General features: G+C 37.5%; 1 protein-coding gene across 1 annotated transcript in view; it reads left to right on the forward strand.

Annotated features, from left to right (window-relative positions):
- Nucleotides 1–823: 823 nt before the first annotated feature.
- FRRS1 (ferric chelate reductase 1) overlaps nucleotides 824–25,540 on the forward strand; it is a 42,356-nt gene continuing 17,639 nt past the window's right edge. Inside the window, exons 1-8 of the mRNA XM_077746176.1 lie at nucleotides 824–838; nucleotides 9,843–10,038; nucleotides 11,326–11,462; nucleotides 12,750–12,844; nucleotides 14,380–14,527; nucleotides 17,679–17,861; nucleotides 23,165–23,263; nucleotides 24,574–24,721. Of these exons, the coding sequence (XP_077602302.1) occupies nucleotides 9,843–10,038; nucleotides 11,326–11,462; nucleotides 12,750–12,844; nucleotides 14,380–14,527; nucleotides 17,679–17,861; nucleotides 23,165–23,263; nucleotides 24,574–24,721 (1,006 nt within the window). The 5' untranslated portion in view covers nucleotides 824–838. The remainder of the gene's footprint in view (nucleotides 839–9,842; nucleotides 10,039–11,325; nucleotides 11,463–12,749; nucleotides 12,845–14,379; nucleotides 14,528–17,678; nucleotides 17,862–23,164; nucleotides 23,264–24,573; nucleotides 24,722–25,540) is intronic.

Below are 25,540 nucleotides of genomic sequence, written 5' to 3' on the forward strand. Positions count from 1 at the left end.
ACCAGGGATCACAGGTCAAGGTGTATATGACACCATCTATTTTCCAGTCTGCACTTGTGAGTCATAGTCTGCACTGGAATGTTTCATATTTTCAGATTCGTTGTCTTTTCCTAGCCCTAAAAATTTTCTTTTGCAAAAAAACTTATCCAAAACAAAGATTAAAGGCTTAAGAAGAAATGAAACTCCTGAGTTTCAAAGTGAATTATGCAAAATTAAATAATTCTTTTGCATTATGTCATTTACACTTTCCAAGGTTTCAGTTCTATGCAGTCTGATTCTTTGCACCTTTTGTAGTTAATTGAAATAATTTGCTAATTACTGTTATGCCTTAATAGAGTTGCCAGAAAAAAGAGAGTAAATTTGTATTTCAGAAAAACAATGAATCATTTTTTTAGTATAATTACATTCCCCAAACTGCATAGAACAATATTTATATTGGTTGTTTATCTGAAATTGAATTTAAGCAGGCATCCTTATTTTAATTAGCTAAACTTGGCAACCCTACCTAAGCACAACTAGGTTCTTTTATTTGGTTTAGAGTATATGGAACAGACAGGTATTTTCAAATGGTTTTGTAGTTAAAGGCAACTGCATAATTTTCTCAATGAAATAACTATTACTTGGTAAAAAGTGTCCTTATATGTGAAACAGAGCCCTTAGTTCTCAGAAATGGAGTCCAAAAATTAGCACTGGTCTTGCAAATCAAGTTTTACAGCTTAGTTTGGCTTGGGAAACTTTCCTTTCTGGTTACTGGGTGAGCTAGCTCCACCCAGCTGCTGAAGTGAGATACAAATTGTAACAAAACCGGAAGTTGGTACGGCTGCCTTTGCTTCTCAAGGTAAGTGTCGCCTTCTATTCTCTCTAAGTCAGGACTCTCTGCAAAGCGTTTAAAAATTGAAGCCGGCTAAGGAAACAGTACAGAGAGCAGGCGCCTGGGATGATAGGACAGTCAGCGACGCACAATGAATGCTTTAACAAATTATGTTCTGGAGCTTGTATTGAGCTAATGAGTGTGCACAAACGAGTTGGATTAATATGTCACGTGACTTTGACTAACGAGCTTTAATCCCAGAAAAGGGTGGTTGTAAGTAGAGTCGTGCTTGGGATCCGGAAAAGCACGGACTTTATTCACGCACGGGGGTTTCTTTCTTTTTTGAAAATTTGAAGCTGTCGGAACTCCCTTTTATATTTAAACCTAATGGCAGTTTACCTGTATGCAGATTATTTAGAGCCTTACTTGGCTTTTAAAGTGTGCTTTAATCTAGAAATGTTATCACCCCTCACTCCTGGTGTGCCTTTAGAATTTGAGAAAGGCTCTGAGGTGACTCGGTGTTATCTCTGCCCTACTCTCCACCCCCTTCCCTTTCTTTTCTTTTTCTTTTTTTATTTTGCATTTTGTCAGTGCTTGCCCAGGGGGCAAAGGAGATTATTCGATTTGTAAATGCATTATACAGGGATATTTCCTTACAAAGCTAAACTTGAGTTCAGATATTTTCTTTCTCTTCTGAATTGGAGAAAAAGTAGATTTGAGTACTGTACAGAGGTGGAGGCTAAAATTTGGTTTATTGATTTATTGAAAACAGTGAGCTAGACTTTTTAGAGGACGGTTTTGTTTGAAAGGATGAGTTCTAGTAAGTTGTTTAATAACTAAACATGTTGATTCTTTTGGCCAACTGTAGCTTTGTTTCACACCTGTCCATTTAGGTAATGTCAGATTCTCTGGAAATCACACTGTACAAGTACTGTTTTCAAGGTACACTGATAGTGTGACAGGAGATCAACACGTGGGGCACCTTTGCTGCTGCTTGTAGGAGCTGGTCATAAGGCAAGTCACTAGCAGGGGCAGGGGTGATAAAATCTTTTATTAGCAAAATCAAAGCTTCTGGACGTTCTGAAAAGAGAACAGTTACTTAAGGTTGGCAGAAATAGGCAAGACTCCACGCAAAGAAGATTTTAATGGAAGGCCTGGTTTATGGTAGCCACTGTGCTAGGTGCTTCAGGCGTATTTATTTAATCTTCACAAAGCACTTTGATGTTGGTTGCGTTTTCTGTAACAAAATGAGAAAGCTAGAGCCTGGCGAGGTTAGAGAATTTGCTCACAGTCACTAAGGTGGTGCGTGCTGGATTCAAACCGGCAGCTGGATTTTTCGAACGATGTGATTTCAGTGTCCATTAGTGTTCACTGTTTCATAGGATACAGTAGTTGATGGCTTTGGAAATGCACCTTGAAAGAGGGGAGGAGGTTTTATTTACTAAAAACCAAACAAAACCCATAAGAGTAACATAGAATGTTTGATAATAGATAAAAGAAAAAAGCTAAACAATTTTCTGGTATTTCTTTACAGCCTTTATATCTGTCTATCTATCTATCTCTGTGTTTTATAGTTATAAATTATAATTTTTATTATATTTATATTATAAAGCAATACATGCTTCAAATTTTATTTTTATATTCTGTATTATATATTTTCATATTATAAATTTTTGTAATTTTTATGTAAACACCCTTTTCAAAAAATAAGCACAGTACAAAGAGGATTAAAAAGAGGAAGTCCACTCCTCTTCCCCTATTGAAAACACTCTCCTGGTGGTAACCACTATTGAGAACAGTTAAAGTGTAGAATAGATGGTTTTTTTTTCTTTTCCCTTTAACTTTTAAGTGATATATCTTTCAGTATACTAAATATCATTTTGCAGTCTGCTTGTTTTCATTCCTTCCTGGGCATGAGCATGTTTCCACTTAAGTACATGCAGATTCATGTCTTCGGGTTTTTGTGAAAGGAGTTGATACTTGCAAAAGCACTTAAAGGAATGCCTAGGTCCCATAAAGCACTCAGTAATCATTGCCTGTTATATTTGTCATTGACTATTTTATTTCATTCTTTTTAAGTGAGTATGCCATATTCTATAGTTTTAATATAGCATAGTTTATTTTGTAACCACCAAGATATCTGCCATTTTCTAAATAATTTTTGTGTAATTGTGAGTTTTTCTGTAGGATAATTCCTGGAGGTGAAATTTCTAGGTCAGAGGTTAAACATAGTTAGTAGGATACTGTCAAATTTCCTCCAAAAATATTGTGACAATTGACATTCTTCACTGTGTATGAGTGTGCTTATTTTTCTACATCCTTGCTGATACTGGATATTATCAGTCTTTTGCATTTTCCATGAAATGACAAGTAATGGATTTTTTTTTTTTTACATAAAAGGCATAGTGTACAGAGAATTTTGTATCTTATTTCTTACCATTTAACATATATCCATTTTTTTCATGAGGAGGAATTTGGCAGATGAAATATGGAGGTCCCAGTTAGAAGGCAGAACATGGGGAGAAAGAGTGTTGCTTATTCCAGAAATAAGTCCACATGGTACCTTGTCACTAGAGCATGGGAGAAAAAAAATCCTTAAAATTAGGTTATGCTTTAGGAAAATGATCTCATGGTGGTGTGTAGGACAGATCAGAATGGCGATACAGAAACAAGGAGGTCAATTGAGAGTGTTTCATTATTTTGGTGACAGGTGATGAAGGCTTTGTGCTTTGGTCATGGTGGAATGGAAAATAGCAGATAGATGTAATAGAGAGAATGGAGAGTAGAAGAGAAATACAGAAGGGATAGGTAGGAGAGCGGAAGGGCAGAGGAAGAATCTGTAGGGTTGTTTGGAAATTGGGGTCCAAAAGAGTGTTTGGAGTAAAATCTTGAGAATATGGGGGTGTGAAGTCTTACTGACTAGAAATGTGCTGCCAGGTTCCTGTCAAAATAGGGAAGTCAGATGCAAAAACTAGTCTGGAGGAAAAGATGATGAATTTCATTGCATACCAGTTGAGCTTATTGTCATCCAAACAGAATTCTATATACAGTTGGAAATATAAGTCAAAGCATTGTGGAGATGTAGAGTGGGGGTAATTGGAAGATTTGAGAAATATCCTAGGGATGAAAATTTAGGCTATGGAAGTGATGAGCTTGCAGAGAAATGTGGGGGCCAAGGTAAAACGTCTTGGGAATGGATATATTCATCATGTATGAGACATGGAGAGGAACCAGACTTAGTAACAGTATTTTTCACAATGACTGTTTCTAACATTTGACCTTGGATTTAGGTAGACAATCCCTTTAATGGCTCCCAAAAGTCCATGATCACTTTGTTCTTTCTGATTTTGGTTCTTTTATTGCTCCCATTCAAGTTGTGCTCATTCCAAAACCCTTTTTCCTCCATTGTTTACCTACCATGTCAACCTTAAAGGTCTGATCTGAATCTATGGTTAATCTTATTGGTTAAAACCTCAGAAATCAGATCAGAGACCATACTTCTCACCACTCATTTGCTGTGACTCTGACAAATGTCTTAATCAGTGCCCTATTTTACAATGTGGGGACAATAATACCCCTCATGCCTTCATACGTTGTTTTGAGGAAGGCATACTAAGTACCTGACTTGATGCCTGACATGTTGTAGGCCCTTGGCAATTGTTAGCTCTTCTATTCTTATTTTCTCCCATACCTCTAAATTTCTACAGTGAAGTGCCTTTTCCCCTATTCTACCCTGTGTGATCTGAGACCATAGTGTTTTTATAAACTCTGAGTTTCAATTTGCATACAACAAAAACTTCTTGATATGTTTCTTCCAAGGACTAGAGTTCATTTATGTGATGTTCCTGCTGTGATGACTAGAATGGAATTGCATTCAATAAATTACATCCTTTAAATATTAGATTAATGACATTTACTTTTGTTTCATCTGTTAATTTTACATCTTTAGAGAAGGGGGATTCCACGTTGTACCCAATTTTGAGTTGAGGACAGGGTTATTGCGAAGGCCATGTGAATGATCCAGATGAAAGCTCTATATCATGTAGTAAGTCTTTTTTTCCAGAGATGAATAAAGATGATGGAAAAACTCCTTGCTGATGATGTTGTGATTAGGGGAATCAGGATTAGAGTGTAGAGTGCCCTATTACTTTTTCTTCAGTGGCTTCCCTCTGTTTTCCTTTTTCTTGCTTTTACTTAAACTCTCAACTCTTTTTCAGAATTCTTTTCAATCATCTTAAGTTCTTAGACCTGACAGATCTCAAATTGGTGTTCAGCATGTCATTTTTAATGCCTCTATGTTTTTTAGAACCATCTCTGAAAATGTCATAGCTACAATTGTTAATTAAAAAAATCTTTTTTTCTCTTTGCTTCCTGCTGTGCAAATGGAGTCTGAAGCATTTTCATCTGAGGAAGTGGAAATACTTGACCTATTTTTCAATTTCTCTATAATTTGAGATTCTGCTAACAAAGTCAATTTAATTCTTGATATGGAAGTTTTCTATGAAAGTAAAGTTAAGTTGCTGGAAAGAAGAGGAGCACATTTTTGGAAACATTTCAGAAGGCTTGAAAAAATTAAATGCAGATGAATAAGAGAATAAGATGTTTGCATTGAATAAACCCATCCCTTGTGTCCAAAATCCTCCCTGTTGCATGACTTATTATTTTTTTTCTTTAGTTCTGAGAACTCTCCTTTTTAGTTGAAATCCTTGATGCCCCCAATTTAGAGCTTGATTCAAGGCTAAACCTTAATGGTCAGTCTATGGTGTAAAGTAGTATTTTTCAGACTACAGGTTAAGATCCATTAGTAGGTTGTGCAATAATGATTCAGTAGGATACATAAAACCAGCATTAAAAAAAGGAAGGAATAGAGAATGTATGAAATTAGAGGCACTTGGGTGGCTCAGTCGGTTAAGCATTTGACTTTTGATTTCGACTCACGTCATGATCTCACAGTTTGTGAGATCAACCCCTGGTTCAAGAGAATTGAGCCCTGCATTTGTCTTCATGCTAAAGGCATGGAACTTGCTTGGAATTCTCCGTCACTTCCTCTCTCTCTTTGTCCCTCTTCTGGTTTCTCCCTCTCTCTCTCTCTCAAAAAAGAAAAAGGTATTAAAAAATAGGAGATATGTAAGTTTATCCCATGTGGTAAAGGTAAATAATAGCTCTTAAAATATTTGTTGAGTCATAATATAAAAATATTTATTGTGAGTGTGGTAAAAAATAAAATCCACTGTATATAGCAAAAAACAAAACAAAAACCACACAACCTTTTCCAAATTATTTAACTATTTTATAGTGAACTCTTCTCGTTAAGTTTTTGCTTTTTTTTTTACAACTCATTTTTCATAATTAAGAAAACCTAAGAAAATCTTGTTACCTCATACTTGTGCATTGTTTAAGACTCTCCCTGTGTGCTTATACTCATATCTTGGGTGATGTAGACTGAGTTTACTGGGCTGAGATCCCATAATTTTTTGTGGCTATGTTAACTTTTGAACTTTTTGATGCCTTAATTTAAAATGTATGACTAGGGGCACCTGGGTTAAACATCTGACTTTGGCTCAGGTCATGATCTTGTCGTTCATGAGTTTGAGCCCCCCATCGGGCTCTGTGCTGACATCTCAGAACCGAGAGCCTGCTTCAGATTCTGTCTCCCTCTCTCTGCCTCTCCCCCACCTCCTCTCTCTCTCTCAAAACAAATAAACAAACATAAAATGAATGACTAACCATGAGAGCTAGAGCTTGATTGCAGTATAACTAGACTTGATTAGTTATTTGCTAGTTTAATCACCTGACTAGGTTTTAACAGGTATACTTTTCTCCATTTCTCCTTTTTCTCACATGTTCTTGGAGTGACGCATAAAGGGAAATTTAATGACCAATTTATTTAAAAAATTCATAAGTAACATAGATTATTCTAATGACTTTCTTACATCTAAATATGTTTATATAATTTTTTAAATGTTTATTTCTGAGAGAGAGAGACAGTATGAGCAGGGGAGGTTCAGAGAGAGAGAGAGGGAGACACAGAATCTGAAGCAGGCTCCAGGCTCTGACCTGGCAGTCAGCACAGAGCCCGATGCGGGGCTTGAACCCACGAACCGGGAGATCATGACCCGAGCCGAAGTTGGATGCTTAACTGACTGAGCCACCCAGGCGCCCCCTAAATATTTTTCAATTGGATTCTTCTCATTTTATCCGAATTTTACCTTGCTGTCATTAAATATATTGTCTTGATAAATATTACTTGCCTCTGTGGTCCACAATCACAAAAATAATGAAATATTCATGCAAGTACAAGAATTCATTATTTAAATAATAATACATTTGTTTTGATGTTTTGCCATTGTGTGAGATGTAAGTAGAACATGTTATAAGCAGTCATCATACTTTTTACAATTGCTTGTTTTTCAGGGAAGAAAGAAAACTATACATATTTCATCAGCTTTGGGAATATTTCAGTTAGGATCAGGATAACTTTCCTTTTAATTCATTAGCTACTAGGTCTATCTTTGTCATGGGATGACAAAATGCAACTTATGATATCTTTTTGTTTTATTTTCTATATTTGTACCCACTGTGGATTGGGAATATTAAAAACTTTAAAAATCCTACAAAATTGGTGGGAGTTCTTTCAGTGCTTGAAAGAAGACCTCATAATAGTTCATTATCCACATTACATAATTTTAACTAAATGTCTTTATGAATAACTCCTTATTCCCTTTCATAACTATGCAATCTGTTGGCATTGGTTGGCTAATGAGTTAAAGTATTACTTTGTAAAAAGGCTGTTCCTTAAACCATAACTGGAAAATCATCATTAGCCACTGTAATGACAATAGAGCTGCACCCTGAATGGTCAGCATCTGACCAAGGTCAAAGACATTTCTGGCTTACTTCCCTCCCTGACCATGCTTGTTATATTTTCCTAATGAATGACAGGTCATGGTGCCTTAGTCACTTCCCTTTCCTCGCTTATACTTCTTGATCTGCTAATTCCCAGTATTCTCTCCCACTTTGTTTTCGTTTTCTTTCTTTTTTAAAATTTATTTTTAAGTCTTTATTTATTTTGAGATAGAGTGAGTGGGAAGGTGGCAGAGAGAGAGAGAGAGAGAGAGAGAGAATCCCAAGCAGGCTCTGCACTGTCAGTGCAGAGCTGATCACGAGGCTCACACTCACCAACAGTGAGATCATGACCTCATCTGAAGTGGGTTGCTTAACCGACTGAGCCACCCAGGCACCCCCACTTTGCTTTCTTAACATCATAATGTTAGGCATGAAGGCGATCCTGAATTTATTCTGGTTTATCTACTATATTTCACAAATGAAGAAGCCAAGACAGAGATTATATAACTGGATTGACGTTATTCAGCTATGCAGTGCATAGCAGAGACTAGAAATTATGTCTTGTTTCCACTTTCACCTGACAGGAGGTCAGTGCCAAATAAACATTTGCTAAACCGGGCTGACTCTTCCCCATACCATCCTTTAGTTGGGTGGCACATTACTGCATTTAATCTTCATGATAATTTGGCTGCAGTCCTGTGGTTAAAACTATGACCTTGATCCTCTCTAGCAAGCCTTGTGTGGTCCTAAAAGCAGGTCTGCCCCTAACAAAAGCACCTGAAAGTCATGTTTTAATAGAAAAAATTCCCCTTCTTCTCCAGTCTTTAGTCTTCTTTTTCTTCCCCTGCCCCAGTTTTATTGAGAAATAATCGATATATATCACTGTATATGCTTAAGACAGTTATTTTTCTAAATATAGTTTCCTATAGTAATCAACCATTTTCAGAGTTATGCTTATTACTCTAGAGAGAAATTTTATGCTTCTCTTATAGATTTTTTTTTCAGAAGCTCTTGATTTATTTGCTTTTCTTGCTTATTCTTAAATGGGAAAAATTCTACCTAGCTTGATGTTTGATAAAAGATAGGGGTATATTGTACTATTCAACCCTACGGTATCTACCTGATAGCTCCTGCTATAAGGTGCAGGGCTGGTTGAAATGTGTAGCCCCCAGCAGAATTTCTGGTGTCTAGCAGGAATTCTGTAGTTTAGTTTTTGTTCAATGTGGGGTTTGTAATTTATATGACTGTAAAAGGGTAATTTATTCTCGTGATTCTAAGGGTGCTTTTATTTAGTCTAATCCATTTCTGCGGAGAATGAACTACTTCATGGGTTCTGCCCAACGGCAGCCTCTCCACAAGTGACTTTACTGCTATGTAACATGTCCCTGCCGTCTTCCTCAAGTCTTGTTATTTGCTGTGATTGGCAGGTTCTGAATATAAACACCAAGTGAAGTGGTCGATGTAGGCTACCAGAGGTTGGGACTGACATAAAGTAGCTGGTTGTCTGTTAGGCAGATGGTAAGAGGCAGGTACTGGATGAGAGAAGAAAATTGCTTGGACTGACAATTGTGTTTCATTATTCAGAAGTGCCTGGGCTGAAGGTAATAGGAATGGTGTTTCTTGCAATTGGTTCTCTGTTATCCTCAGTTTTCAGTATTACAAATTAAATTATCCACCCTGTCATCATGATTAATGTACTGGGAAATTGGGAGAAGTCATATCAGATATTTATTTAGGTGACAGTATTTAAGTCCAGAAGAAACATTTCTTATTTATTCTTTATGCTTCCTGGGATAAAGTGGAATAGAACTTTTTGCTTTTAGTGAAAATCATGCTAATGAAAGCTAACATTTATTATCTTCCGTGTCAGACTTGAACTTGTATCTTCATTTTATTAAAATAACTTGTAAGGTGGGTGTTAGTTTCCTAATTTTTCAGGTAGGGAAGTAGAGGCTTGAGTGATTTGGTTAAAGTTTCATAATTGGTAATTGGTAGAGTCGAGATTCAAATCCAGGTCAGACTTCAGATATCACATTCTTTTTATTACGTATTTTTGAGAATATGGTTAGCTGTCTGTTGAAAGAAAGTTTTCTAGGATTATTATTCTGTCATATGAAACCTTTATAGTTTAATTATGTATGAAGACTATGTGCTTTTAATCTTTTTTGTTTTTTTTTTTTTTGAGATGGCAGTTCCTGGATTTACCTTTGGTACCTTCATACTTGTGTTGCACATTAGTTCTGTGGCTAATTATCCCAATGGAAAAGTAGGAAAGTCATGCCATGGAATGGTTCCTGAACACGGTCATACTGCACGCTCTGATCCTGTTCACAACATTTCAGTGAGTCAGATGACATTCAGACCAGGAGACCAGATTGAAGGTACTGTGTTGGGATTAACTATTTTGCATTTTGAGTTTCCTTCTTTTCTTGTACATTGAATCTTTATTACTGTTTGATTTATAAAGTTTCATTTAAATCTATCCACCTGTTTCCATAAGATACTATCCTCTTAAGCTTCTCATTTTGTGTTTAACTATTACACATGACTATATTAAGTAGTATATCTACTCCCTAAGCAGAATAGGTTTTTAAAAGAAAATTTAAAAAATTAAAAAAAAATGTTTATTTATTTTTGAGAGAAAGAGAGACAGAGCATAAGCAGGGGAGGGGGACACAGAATCTGAAGCAGGCTCCAGGCTCTGAGCTGTCAACACAGAGCCTGATGTGGGGCTTGAACTCACAAACCGTGGGATCATGACCTGAGCCGAAGTCAGTTGCTTAACCGACTGAGCCACCCAGGCGTACCCTCCCCCTCCATTTAAAAAAAAATGTTTGCTTATTTTTGAGAGACAGAGTGCAAGTGGGGAAGGAGAGAGGGAGATGCAGAATCCAAAACAGGCTCCAGCCTCTGAGTTGTCAGTACAGAGCCCGATGCAGGGCTTGAACTCACGAACTATGAGGTCATGACCTGAGCTGAAGTCGAACTATGCAGAATAGGTTTTAAATACATTTTTATCATTAGTTAATATATCTGTTAAAAACAATACTATTAACTCAATAGAAGAGGAAACCAAAGTTTATCTTATCTGGTTTAAGGTATAATAAACCCTTATCCTTCTTGGTATAGTGTAAATTCTTATGTTTTTCTGATTCTTTGGGTGAAAGGTAGGCTGACTGTCAAAAGTGTATCTATAACAGTGTTTTACAAACTATTTTCTGCAACTTCATAAATACAAAATATTAACAAACTCTGACAAAAGCAGTGTATAGGTAAGTCAGCTTGAAATACTCTGTGTGTTGTATGTATTGAGAGTTTCATACTGCATAGTAGGATATTGAAGGCTTTGGGAGTTTTCAGTAAAGAAACAAATATTTATTTTCATTCATCAATTTTTGAACTAATGTGGCCCCATGGACACCTCCCTGACCATCACCTACCTTTTTTTCCCTGTGGAACTGGAATGGCTGTTAACATCTCACTGAGTGAATGTCCTATGGAGCACAGTTTAGAACTTCTTTGTCTTTGGGATTATTTCTGCCATTTTCTCTCCTGGAGTAGTTTTGTGTATATATATGCTAGATTCTAACTGTGAGATGCCTCCTCTAAACAGTTTCCTTTTGGGGATGTTGCTAAACCTCTTAAACTATCTTTTTGTTTATTTTCAGTTACTTTGTCGGGGCTACCATTTAAAGGCTTTCTCTTAGAAGCATGTAATGCTGAGGATGTGAGTGGCCCTCCTGTTGGCTCCTTCACATTGATTGACAGTCAAATGTCACAGCTTCTGACCTGTGAAGATGTACAGGTTTGTGTTGTGTTTGAAACTGATGTTAGTTTCCATGGATCTTTTCATTACAAGGTGAAAAGCTAAGGGTTGTAAGATAATGACATTACCCATGTTTTGCAGACATTCTAAGTAGATGCACAATGACCAAGCTTTCCCCGTAATTTTCCTATTTGCAATATATTTTTACAGATCAGCATCTTAGAAAAGGCAGTAGCTTGAAGGGTTTATAGCTTTTGATATTTTATGTAATATTAACTCTTATTATATTGATTTTTAAAGGGTGTTAATGTTGAAAATTGGATTCTAGAATGGGACAGAAGTATAATTTTTGTTATTCATTCATTCATTCATTTAATGAACATTTATTATACCAAGAGCTATCCTTGTGCAAGGGATATGGTAATGAACAAGACTTACTTCTGTTCTTCGAAGAGCTGAGAGCCTTACACATAAGTAGAACATATGGACATATGATGGATGATACATAAGTAGAACATAATATGGGACAGATACACAAGTAGAACATTTTGATGACAAATTAGAGGCATTGGGTGGGTGGGAAGCATAGCAGGGGGTGTCACACACACATAGGCTGGAGGAGGTGATCTCTATGTCAGACCTCAATGAATGAGTAGGAATTTGCCAGGTGAATGAGGGTGGGAAATGAGATTGTTCAAGGGAAGGTCATTGCTAAAATATAATGCTATGTATGTGGAGGCAGGATTTTTTCTATTTATGAATTTCCTGGATTCTCTTTGTAGCTATTTTTTTTTTAATATTTTATTTATTTCTAGGAGAGAGAGAGACAGCGTGAGCAGGGGAGGGTCAGAGAGAGAGGGAGTCACAGACTGAAACAGGCTCCAGGCTCTGAGCTGGCAGTCAGCACAGAGCCTGACGCGGGGCTCGAACCCACGAACCGCGAGATCATGACCTAAGCGAAAGTCGGACGCTTAACCGACTAAGCCACCCAGGCGCCCCTCTTTGTAGCTATTAATGGAAGAAATACTAATTTATAGTATAAATTAAATAATGAGCAGGCTATTATACAGCATTGGCATACCCAGGATTCATAACTCTTTTCAGTTCTTAAATTTCTGCTGACTCTATATATAGAGCCAACCACCAATCTGGCATTAACCAGCCAACATGTACTTGTTGAGTACCTGAGTCCCTGTTCTAAATAAAGCAGTATTTACCAGAATGCCAACATCATGCAATGCTAGATTACCTTGAAAAATGACGTTAGTTCCAGCCATGCTCACCTGTTGAGTGACTGAATGGTAGTTCTTCTCCATTTTGTCTCAGGGATATGCTGTGAGTCACACAAATCCATCCAAGAAAACAAAAATTAAAGTCTACTGGAATGCTCCAAGCAATGCTCCGAATCACATAAAGTTTCTGTGAGTAGGAGGGCTTACAAATCTGCAACTAGTAAAATTAAAATAATGGTCTGTATCATTTTTGATATCTATTGGACATTTACCTATATAGGAGAGGTTTGGTGTAGAATGACACCACCTTACTATGATAAGTGACTATTTTTCTTTTTGTTTGATTATTCCACTAAGCCCAAGACCTAGCACATAATAGGCACTTAACACACATCTGGTGAGTGAATTGAATATTGCAGTGTCTTCACACTAAGAAGTATTAATTAATACTTACTTGATTTCATATATGGTGTATGCACTAATACATTTATTTAGATTGTTCTTATCTTAATATGATAATATGAAAAAATTACTAAAATTTGGATGAATTTTTATAGTGTTACAACCTGAAGATTAGATTAGTAAGACTTCATGCCCTCAGAATTATGAATTCAGTAGAATTAGAAGTCTGTTTCCCTTAATCCTATGTGCAAGGGGAAGTGGAATGTCATAAAACAGTAATGATAACTGAGTGGTGTTAGAGATATATATTTTTTTTTATCAAAAAAATGTTTTAGTGTTTATTTATTTATTTATTTTATTTACTTTTTTTTTAATGTTTTATTTATTTCTAGGAGAGAGAGAGAGAGACAGCGTGAGCAGGGGAGGGTCAGAGAGAGAGGGAGTCACAGACTGAAACAGGCTCCAGGCTCTGAGCTGGCAGTCAGCACAGAGCCCGACGCGGGGCTCGAACCCACGAACCGCGAGATCATGACCCAAGCGAAAGTCGGACGCTTAACCGACTAAGCCACCCAGGCGCCCCTTTTAGTGTTTATTTTTGAGAGAGAGAGAAGGATACAGAGGATCTGAAGCAGGCTGTGTGCTGACAGCAGAGAGCCCAATGTAGGGCTCAAACTCATGAACCCTGAGATCACGACCTGAGTTGAAGCAGGATGCTTAAGGGACTGAGCCACCCAGGTGCCCCTAGAGATGTGTATTTTAAGGGAAATTGGTCTTCTGCCGTGTCTGTCTGTTTAGATTCACTTTGTACAGGTGCTAGCACACAGTAAGACAGCTTTGCACCTGCATGTTGCATGGAATGTGGAAAGGGAACATGACGCCAGTAATCTGGTGTTGCTGATGCAGCCTCTGTCTAACTTCTTGCGGTAGCTGTCTGCTACACATGCTCTGTGAGATAATTTGAACAGTGCACTATGCAATAAGTAGTAGTATGTTCTTTATGTCAGAGGATAGAAGTCTGTGCAATTTAGTCCTTAGATCTGGCACTTGCTGGGAGTATGCCCAAACAGCAGACAAGGAAGAGAGAACAGAAGAAAAGAAAGAGCAAGAGCGAGCAAGAGAACAAGGGCGATAAAAGTTTATTTAGTAATGGGGTAAAAGAGTCATTAGAGATTTGCCTTAGACAAAATTAGTAGTACTGTTGGGTAGTATTAAGTTGTGTGTCCCTAGTTTATTTCTTTTTTTATCTTTTTTTGGGGGGGAGGATTCGATTATAATGGGTCACAATAAGGGTTCTCTTTGATCTCATTAGTACTGCATTTCAGAGTCACAGTTGTGGAGAAATATAAAAACTACTGGGTGAAGATTCCTGGCCCGATAGTTTCACAACCCAGTGCACCACCTTTTACAACACCTGAAGCTACAGTAGCACCTTTGTCAACGTTACCTCCCATCTCCCATTTAACCAGATCGGTAAGTAACGTTTTTATGGTTTTACCAAATGCGATCTAAAATAACAGTGTCTTTGGAAATTGTGGTTCTGTACTTGCTGAAATGTGCAGAAAAGTAACTGTACGGGTTGTGGTAGTGAGTTTTGAAGACCTCTGCAGGAAATCTGAAGGAAGTCTTCATTGCAACATTATGACTTCTAGATTAGAATAAAGGGAGTGCAACACCTTGCATGTTCGAGGTGTGGTTATGAAATTCACACGCAGTCTGTACAGCCAAATATCAAATGTGCAGAAGAAGATTAAAGCTTAAGCTAAATTTAGACAAGATTTGAAGGAGAATCTTGAAATGGTGATATAACTCTTAGATCTGATTTCATTAAGGCCAGTGAGTACTGAGGGATTCTATGTGCTGAATGACAGAAGCTCTTTTGCAAACTCATCAGCTAGAATTCTATTTAGGCCCTCTAACTGGCTGAAAAGAAGTATCTTGTAAAGGGCAGTACATATTAGAAACATTAGGTTCTACTGAAAGAAATTCTGATAAATGAGACTTACTAGTTCAAAAGTGAATATAATGAAAAATGTCTTATGGCAGGTTATTATAGTTAAAAGAATAAACTTGGGTCTGAATCCTGACCTGCCTACCTTCTGTGTGACTTTGGACAAGCTACTTAATCCCTAAAGTCTCAGTTTCTTCACCTATAAAATGAGAAATAATAATACCCAGCTCTTACTATCATGATGAGAATTAAACAGTGTAATGATTATGAAGTTTCTAACTGCTTTGCACTTAATATAAATCCTGTAAATATTAGTTCCTTTTTTCTTTTCCTTCTCTTTTTTGTCTTTTTATGGCTCTTTGTTCTCATAGGGAACACTAAATAAAGCACTTGCACTCTTATGTACTGTCTCATTTTGTTTTCCTTCTGCATTTTGCAATATATGATGATTATACTTGATCACATTATTATGAATGTTACACTTTTGACCATATAATTAGATTTTTTTATTTAGACTAGTTCTAGCTTACTTAGTCTCAACATTTATTTATTTTATAGCTGCCTTAGGGGAGTAAACAGTCAGTCAGTCTGGACCTGAGCTTCCTAAGAGGAATCTGTTCACAAAATTATCTTTCCATGTATTCACATAAAAGGCACTAGCTCTCATCAGAGTTTTTATGGTATCTCTACACCAGGTTTATAATCTCTGATTATAGAAAGGTTTATTCAGAGTCATGGAATTACAGCATTCGTTAAGAGCTAGAAGAGACCTCAGAATTCAGCCCCTGTTGTATAGTTGAAGGTGTAGAAGAGAGACAGTTAAGTTCTTCAGCAAACGAGTAAAGGGGAGAGCAGATACCAAAATTCAAGTTTCATCCTAGGTTTTTTTTCCCATTCTACTGTGACTTTTTTTTTTCTATTTCTTTTTTTTAATGTTTTTTATTTATTTTTGAGAGAGAGAGACAGCATGAGCAGGGGAGGGAGAGAGAGAGAGGGAGACAGAATCTGAAGACAGTCTCCAGGCCCTGAGCCGTCAGCACAGAGCCCAACATGGGGCTCAAACCCATGAACCATGAGATCATGACCTGAGCCGAACCTGGATGCTCAACCGACTGAGCCACCTAGGCGCCCTTACTGTGGCTTTTCTTTAAGTTCCTGTGAAATAATATTGGTTTCTGCTGTGGTTCCTGCTAATACGTGGCCTTTGGCCCCTTTCCCTGATACAGAGCCCCTAAATCCCTTGTAATTTCCTGACTGATAGGAATGTCTTCTGCTCTAATGAGGTAACCCTGGGTGGGCTCCTCCATGGGGGCAGGTCACCAGAAAGACCAAGCCATGATTAGGAACTTGGAACTTTATGCCTCCCACTCTCCATTTTCCAGAGATGAGTGAGGGGCTGAAAATTGTCATTAAGCCATCATGCCTCCATGATGAAGGCTCCGTAAAAAATCCCAAAAGTACGAGGTTCAGCGAGCTCCCAGACACGGAACACATGGAGGTGCTGGGAGGACCGTGCCTTAGAGAGGGCATGGGAGCTCCACCCCCCCGACCACGTACCTACCTGTGCACCTCTTCCATCTGGCCATTCCTGGGTGGCATTCTATTATAATACATTGGTAATCTAGAAAGAAACCTGTTTTCTTGAGTCCTGTGAACCATCCTAGTTATCAAACTTGAGGAGGGGGTGATGGGAACCTCTAGTCCCCTTCATTGGGAACCCGGAACTTGTGATTGGCCTCTGAAGGGAGCAGTCTTGTGGGACTGAGCCCCTAACTTGTAGGATTGGACACTGACTTCAGGTAGATTGTGTCAGAATGGAATTGCAAAGTAGGATATGCAGTTGGTATCCACAGAGAATTGCAGAATTGCTTAATATGGGAAAAACCCGCCACATGCGGGGTGTCCAGAAGTGTCAATAGAGTAGAAGAAATGAGAGGTTTTTGGATACAGTCCCCATTCAATCTAGATGCGTGATGTTTAACTCTCTTCTGAAATATACCGTCTTGGTGCATTCTAACAAGATGACTGAGCATTCGTGCTCTCAAAATTGAAGAGCTGAGATTTTGATACTGATCCTCTTATTTGCCATAACAAGAAAGCTCTGAATTAAATCACTGTAGATTGTTCCTGTTTCTCCTCCACTAAATTGTTATTACTATTATTTGGAGTGTTAGTATATATTGGAATAACATTTTTTCTTATATTAATATCAAATTTGAACTTGAATTCTAGGTTCAGAGTCCAGTATCTAAATATGAAAACTTGTGAGTTTGTCTGTTTGCTTTTTAAAAGCCCATTCTAAAACCTCAAGGATATCCTTAGGCAAGAATGTCAATGTGGGCTTAAATATTCCCTAAAATATTTTTCAAAATTTACTAGAAACTATGTTCCAGAACATAATTGAGGTGAAATAGTTTGTATATTAAAAGGACTTTAATACTCATGCACATTATAGTCCAACTAATGTGTGTCTTCCAAATTTTAATTAAAATTAATTAAGTTTAAAAGTTCACAGTCTAATTTGGGATGTGTCTTTTGTTTCCTTCTTTGAATCTTTATTATGAAAAGATACTCTTGTTAAAACTTGTACTTCAAGGGTAGTGGCTCTTTTACCATTGTGAAACGAACTGCTTGGTTGGTAATTAAGACTTTTTCTCCCTGTGATTTTTCTAGTTCAGTGCTTCAGATTGTGGGAACAAGAAGTTCTGTATTCGGAATCCTTTGAACTGTGACCCAGAGAAGGAACGTGCCTGTTTCTTCTTGTCCTTCACACGAGATGACCAATCAGTGGTGGTTGAAATGAGTGGTCCCAGTAAAGGCTATTTATCCTTTGCGTTTTCTCATGACAGATGGATGGTTTGTATTCCTTGCTTACGTAAGTGGTATTGAAAGAAAAATTACCGGAGGGAGCCTAATCAATGGCAGTTAGTTGTTTGTTCCAGAGTCAAATAATTGTTCTTAAAGTGGGAAGGGGAAGGGGAGGGCAGGAGAAATGAACATAGAGCAGATTCTGAGCTAAACATCTTTGGGTATTTAATGTTTTTAACAGTTGTGCAATTATATGCCTCTAAGAAAGACTGTCCTGTGTAAAGTTAGGAAAATCACTTTATATCCAGTGGATTTGTATAGTGGATTTGCCACTATATCTTTCTGTCTCTGTCTCTGTTTATCTCTTTGTGATAAAAACTTGACGTACAGTTAGGAGAAGTTGCTCTGCATCAAGTCTCGTGCTACTTGTGATGCTTTTCATACCCTCCTTGTTTTCTCAAGTGGCCAGCAATCCCAGCATGGGTTGCTGTTCTAGGAGTCCCCAATTTGGTAGTCATCAGTACATATCCCAAATAAGGAGTTAAACCTGGTGTGTCCAGGCATAAATATGTTCCTTACTGGTTGGCTCCTTCGTCAGATCTACAGAAGGCAGCATTTGTTTTAGGCTGATTCTCGCTCTCCCTGGGAGATGCTGAATGGATTCAGTGATTCTGTAGATGGGGCAGCCTTGGGCTCTGGTGTGGAAGCACTGCACAGGCTTCCTCATCTCCCAGAAGGAAGGAAGGAGAGTGTGGGCCAGGACATGTTTAAGTCTTGTTCAAAGCATAGTTGGTGATGAGGTCAGGGCTGACTACAAACGGAGAAAGCCTCTTACTTCCACATTAGTAAAGGGAATGAGTCTTTTCTAGAGAGTTTTCTTCTTATCATGTTTTAAACTTAACTTATCACTTCTTCAGGGACTTATATTTCCAAAAAAAAGAAAAGAAATGTTGAGATTCTGTGATAGAAGGACGAATGTTTTCCCTAAAAGTGCACTCTGATCGCATTGGTCCTCATATGCCTGCGTGTATTGCAGGAAGCCAGGCGTAACTTTTTTAGGGGAAGGGCATTGCAGTATATGCAGATGACCTACATGTATTACTATATAGTTCTAGAATGCACTCATTATCTTTTATCATTAAGCAAAACATAGACCTTAACCTTATGAGATTTAAGATATGTCATATGCTTTAAAAAATGACATATAAGAAATTGTGACTCTTCTTTTAAAGTTGTCTCTTGGGGAAATTTTATGCTTGATCAAATGATGTTGCATTAGTTCAAGACCTTTCCCCCATTGCCCTTGGTAATTGTCATCAGAGCTATAGCATATTCTGCTGGGTATTTGCAGTTCAGGCAGAAATGAACCAAGTTTGGCGCATAAGGTGGATATTGAGGCTGGATAAAAAATAAAAGTGGGGGCTCCTGGGTGGCTCAGTCAGGTAAGAATCCAACTGTTGATTTCAGCTCACGTCACAATCTCATGGTTTGTGAAATTAAGCCCCTAAGACAGGCTCTGCACTGATAGCACGGAGATGCTTAAGAATTCTCTCTCTCCCTCTCTCTTTGCCCCTCCCCTGCTTATGCATGTATGAATTCTTCCTCTCTCTCTCAAAATAAATAAATAAATAAATAAACATTAACAAAATAAAATGGGACCATAAAGCAAAAAGGAAAGATGGTGGTAGTGCTTGTTGTGTGAACAGTTCAGAAGATGAACCCAGCAAGGGTTAACAATGGAGCCTTGAGTAAGTGTGTAGTTTCATCTGTAGCATACAGTATCATTTAGATATGTGTTCTAGTTACTTAAGTAAAAAAAATTCCAGTCACTTTAGAGCCGAACTGCATGCAGCAGTATACTCATATTTTTCCTTTTCTGGTCACATAAAATCTGTCAGCGAGAGGAAACGACTAGTGCTGTATTGAGTGTGGTGAGGAGGTGCCCACAAGTAGACCAGTTGTTTCTGTTCTAAGTTGTAGGCATAGATGGCACAAAAGCATTTATCTCTAATTCAAGATATATTATCTTACTTAGGAATCTGATGTTTCTAGAATAGTACTCATCAAAAATGTTTATAAAAAAGGCTTAATTTTGCAGGTGCAGTTGATTTACAGAGCAATCTTACTTAATGATTAAAATCATTTGTACACCTGTTTGCCTACGTTGGGGGGTTATTTCTATTTTTGGTTATTTAAACAATTCTAGGATATTTTTATGACCTGCTATTTCTTTTCAGTATGTAATATAAACTTAAGTACTGAAGGTATGTGATGTTATTAATACTGATCAACCTAACTGATACTTGTTTCAGTTTCACTTATAAATCAATGATGGCAATTGTTTTGGTATTAAACTTCATTAAAGTTGATGAAAAGTATAATTTTCCCTATCTGAGTTATCAATGACCTGCGAATGTCTGAATTTTAACTAAATTTCAAAGTATTACACATATTCCCTCTCTCATATACTTTGTTAAATGATGTAATGTATATCAGGCATGCATACTAGATATTAGCTTCTATTCCTTTCCTCGTCCTGCTTAGTGTCAGCTTGCTTTCTACATAGTTTCTCAGTGCTCAATTTTTAGAACGCTCCCAGTTCTGACCTCTTTTGTACTTCAGATTGGGATTTCCAGTGGCCAGCTGGTCTTGGCCAGATGAGTGTTCTTGGACAATGCAAACCATCATCCATAAAATTGAACTTAATATCTTCCCTCCTCCTGTTTCTTGTGTTCCCCATTCTTGGTGATCAAAAATAGTAAAAAGGCAGTTACCATTATTGAATCTTTGCTTCTTTTCAGATACCATCCTGGGCAATTGATACACTCTCTCTTACATGCAGAACTTCTTACATGTGTGTTTCCATGCTCCAGACTTGGGGTTTCTAGAAAATTGCTTGGAGCCTAAAGTTGTAATAGCGCTTTCTCATATTTTTCATTTTAGAGTAGTGAGAATCGAGAGTTACCTCTTCTCCATTCCAGTATTTGGGAGGTCTGCCTCCATACGAACAAGGAATTAGTATGGTATTTGTCTTATCATCATTTTGCCTCAAAATGAACCATTTTGTTATATTAAAAATTGTTTTAAATAAAAAAATAATTTTTATACCTCGTAGCTGATAGTCTAGAAAACACACATTGTTTGTTTAAATCAGAAATCAGTGACCTTTTTCTGTAAAGGTCCAGATAGTAACTCCTGAGAATCTGTGGGTCTGTGGCCCCTGTTCTAACTATTCATCTCTGTTTTGATAGTGCTAATACAGCAATAGACAATCCATAAATCAATAGGCATAGCTGTGTTCCAATAACACTTTATTTGTGGACAATGAAATTTGGATTTCATGTATTTTTACTTGTCATGAAATATTCTTCTTTTAATTAAAAAACAACCATTTAGGTCATCTAGGTGGCTCAGTTGGCTGAGTGTCCAGCTTCAGCTCAGGTCATGATCTCACGGTTCATGAGTTTGAGTGCGGTATCAGCCTTGCTGCTGTAAGTGCAGAGCCGTCTTCAGATCCTCTGTCCCCCTCTCTCCCTGCCCCCACCCCTGCTCGCAAGCTCTCTCTCTCAAAAATAAATAAACATTAAAAAAAAAACCATTTTGATATGTAAACATCATTCTTAGCCTGTGGGTTGTACCAAAACAGGCATTGGGCTGAATTTGGTCTGAGTGTGCTCTTCTTTTTGATTCCAGGTTTAAATCATGGCGACTCCAAATTTCTTGAGTCGAGCTAATTCTGATCTGAATATAATATGTGTAACAGTGAATAGTTGGTTTGCTAAGGTTAAGCACTTGGGAGTTCTCAAAAGTGGAACTTTAAAAAATGAATTAGAATATCAATGGGATTGATAACAAAATTTGTTATAACTTCTAGTGTTGGCTTTGTTTAAGGAGTTTAGTGACTATAACACATAAAAGACCTTGTTAGATAGTTTATGGAGAGTGATTTAGAATAGGTGAAAGAACCCAAACTACACACAGTAACTTAAAATCTAGGTTATTCATTTGTACCATCACTTGAATGGACTTTGAAGATGCAGTCTGTCCCCTGATAGTCATTTCAAATCAACTCTAACTTTTAGAGCTAAGGAATATTAGAGACTAAGGGACAGATAAGAAGTAGACTGAAAAAAATGCCTCCTTGAGTTCAGACACTTCAGTTTGAATATGTAATAGTAAATCTATCGAGCGTATACAATATCAGCAATATTTGATTCTAGTGTGTTCACCTTAAAAGTTACTCCCCAAATCCAAAATAGTGCAGTGAACTTATAGTTATGAAAAATTGTAGGACATAGATATTTATTTATAAATAAATAATATATATTGTTATAGTTATTTATAATTAGAACAATGTTCATAGTAAGTTCAGTGGAAAAAGGTAACAGAACTGTGTATTTTCCATCCACTTAGGGTGAAAAAGTGGGTGTAAATAAAAAGTTTTGGATGAATATATATGAAAGCATTAATACTGGTGTTTGAGGGGCGCCTGGGTGGCTCAGTTGGTTAAGCATCCGACTTCGGCTCAGGTCATGATCTCACAGATTGTGGGTTCGAGCCCTGCGTTGGGCTCTGTCCTGACAGCCAGCTCAGAGCCTGGAGTGTGTTTCAGATTCTGTGTTTTCCTCTGTCTCTGATCCTCCCCTGCTCATGCTGTCTCTCTCTCTCTCAGAAATAAATAAAACATTAANCGCACAGAGCCCGATGTGGGCCTTGAACTCACGAACTGTGAGATCATGACCTGAATCCGAATTTGGATGCTTAACCAACTGAGCCACCCAGGCGCCCCTATTTTAACATATTTTTATATTGAAATTGTGTTGCTTTTGTATTCTAACAAAATTATTTATTTGTTTATTTATTTATATTGAAGTATAGTTGATACATAACGATACATTAGTTTCAGGTGTACAACATAGTGATTCAACAATTTTAAACTTCATGCTACTATCTGTTATCAGACAGAACTATGACACCATTGACTATATTACCTATGCTCTGCCTTTTATTCTGTTACTTACTCATTCCACAACTGGAAGCCTCTGTCTCCCACTGCCTGTCATCCATTTTGCCCATTCCCCTACCTTCTCCCCTCTGGCAACCATCAGGTTTGTTCTTTGTATTTATGGGGCTGTTTCCGCTTTTTGTTTGTTTCTTCAATTCTTCAAAAAAATTATTTTTTATTAATAAATTGGACAGCCAGTTCTCTGGAATTCATGGTATCATTTAAGATTGAGTCAGTAAATTGTGTTTTAAAAGCATCAAAAACTGTTTGATTTCATTAGGGACATTTAAAAAAAACAAAATGTTGAAATTCCTTTGAATTTTTCTTCTTTGCAATTGTTTTTCAGGGTGATGATGATGCTTATGTGTGTATTCATGAAGATCAGACTGTGCATATACAACCTTCCCATCTGACGGGGCGATGTCACCCTGTGATGGACTCCAGGGTAGGTGTGAAGATTCTGGGAACCTCCACCCAGCTTGTCTGCCTCTGGCTATGTGGCCAACAGTGGCCTAACTGTGCTGTGAGATAGCTCCCCATCCTCAGTTAGCAGTGGAGCTAGAGCGTGAGTTTGGCAGTAGGCTTCCTTTCTTACAACAAGCTGGGAGAAACTTTTCTGTGCTTTCTTTTTAACATAAATATAAAAAAATATAAAATAAGTTATATTATTATATTGGTACATTTATTAATATCATATCATTTTATTTAACATATATTAAATTATTAACTATTATACAGTTTAATAAAATTGTATGTACATCTTTAAGATATACAACATAATGCTTTGATATACGTATACATAGTGAAATGACTACTACAGTTATCTCCNTTACTCTTAGCAAATTTCAAGTATAGAATAACTATAGTCTATATGCTATACATTCTTAACTATTGTCATCATGCTATACATTAGAGCTCTAGACTTTCATCCTTTATAACTGCAATTTTGTACCCTTGACCAGCATCCCCCCTTTTTTTACATTTTGGAAAATACAAAGTAAGTTTCTCTTACAGGAAAAGATGAATTCTTACATGTGTCATTTAAATCCTTTTTTGCATCTTATAAAAAAATTATGGTTAAGATGGTCAAAGCCTCAGCTCCTTTTCAAAAGCTTACAGACAGATTTTTTAAGAAGAGTCTTAGGTTAATGACACAAAGGTTCTTGTCTAGTGAGAATGAAGAACCTGTATGGTAGAGACTGCTTCAGTGCCTTGAACAGTTGTCTTCAGTGCCCCTTGTTGGCATCTCTGCCAAAGATGGCCTATTTCTGGTAGAGAAATGTTTTTTTCACATGGCAGTTGACAAGCAACTGAGCTCTGACCGAGAAGCAGCCATCACCTAACAATGTTATGTTCTCTACAGAGCATTCCCATGGGCTTGGAACTTCTCCCTTGTTGCACATCGCCTTTTGGCCACTAGGGTATTACTTTCTAATTGTTTCTTCAGTGTTTTTTATTGTGTGTTAGTGCCCAGAGGGGGTTAGCACACCTGCCAAAATTTCTAACCTGGGTAGAGGATTTGTGGGGTTCTGACTCAAAGTACAAATAGTGTTTTTGCCAAGTAGGATAAAGACAAATAAACCAGGAGAAAATGTTTCTTGTACTCCTCAGAGAGGAAGTGGAAAAACAATGATACAGCAGACAAAACATGCACAAAAGATCTTAGGGAAAGGAAATCGAACAGGATTTTGATCATATTTTATTTTTAGCAAATCTGTGGAAAATGCTGAAAAGACCCGTTGTGTGTGTTTGTAGGGTGCTCTTGAGAATATGGCTTGGAGGCTGGTGGATGGTGTTATGCAGTGTTCTTTCAGAAGAAACATTACCCTTCCTGGGGTTAAGAATAGATTTGATCTAAACACAAGCTACTACATATTTTTAGCAGATGGTGCAGCTGACAATGGTACGTATATTGATAAAAACTATTTTTTGAAGTTTGTTCCTCTCTCTTCTTCCTTTTTCCACTTGTTCTGGAGAGACTACTGTAATTGCTCATGTTTTTAAAGATATGCACCTGTAGGTAAAGAGTTATCAAAACCCTTTTCCATTTTTGCCTGACAGTTTGACTTTGGTTGGCCTTCTAAGTTTGTTTCCCTGGAAACTAGATAAAAGTAGTGTCAGCTGTGTTATAAAGCAACATGCTTATGATAAAAATGACTTCTGGCTGGCAGACTGCATTTGGACTAGGAAGAACTATAAATACCTAGTAAGAAGCCATATCTTTGGGCTTCCCTAAGTGTGACATTGGCAGTTCCCTGGCATGGATGGTATAAGCAGTGACTGTAGGGTTATTGCAACAGATAATTGGCTTTTGCAGGATAACCTGTCCCATGTGAATCTCACCTTGAACCTGAGCTTTCTCCAGGGAGGTGGAGGAGGAGAAGAGAGAATAGTTTCTGGACAGCTGAATAAAGTGCCATAAGATCTCCCATTGAAGGAGAATACTTCTCAGTGCTCTGCGGATGTGCCGTGTCTCCTGGCCCACATTTTTCTAGGTGAATCTGATGCCAAGTGCAGCCTACGGTAGTTTTATGAGTTTGAATATTTACCTTATCCTTAAGAAGACTCCCGTGATGGGCATTGCAACACATATTTTTAAAAATTTTTTTAAATTTTATTTATTTATTTTGAGAGAGACAGAGATGGTGCAAGTGGAGAGGGGCAGAGAGAGGGAGACAGAGAATCCCAAGCAGGCTCCATGCTCCCAGCAAAGAGCCTGATG

This window comes from Crocuta crocuta, unplaced genomic scaffold, assembly GCF_008692635.1.
Source record: "Crocuta crocuta isolate KB4526 unplaced genomic scaffold, BGI_CrCroc_1.0 scaffold48, whole genome shotgun sequence".
In the NCBI taxonomy this organism is placed as follows: domain Eukaryota; kingdom Metazoa; phylum Chordata; class Mammalia; order Carnivora; family Hyaenidae; genus Crocuta; species Crocuta crocuta.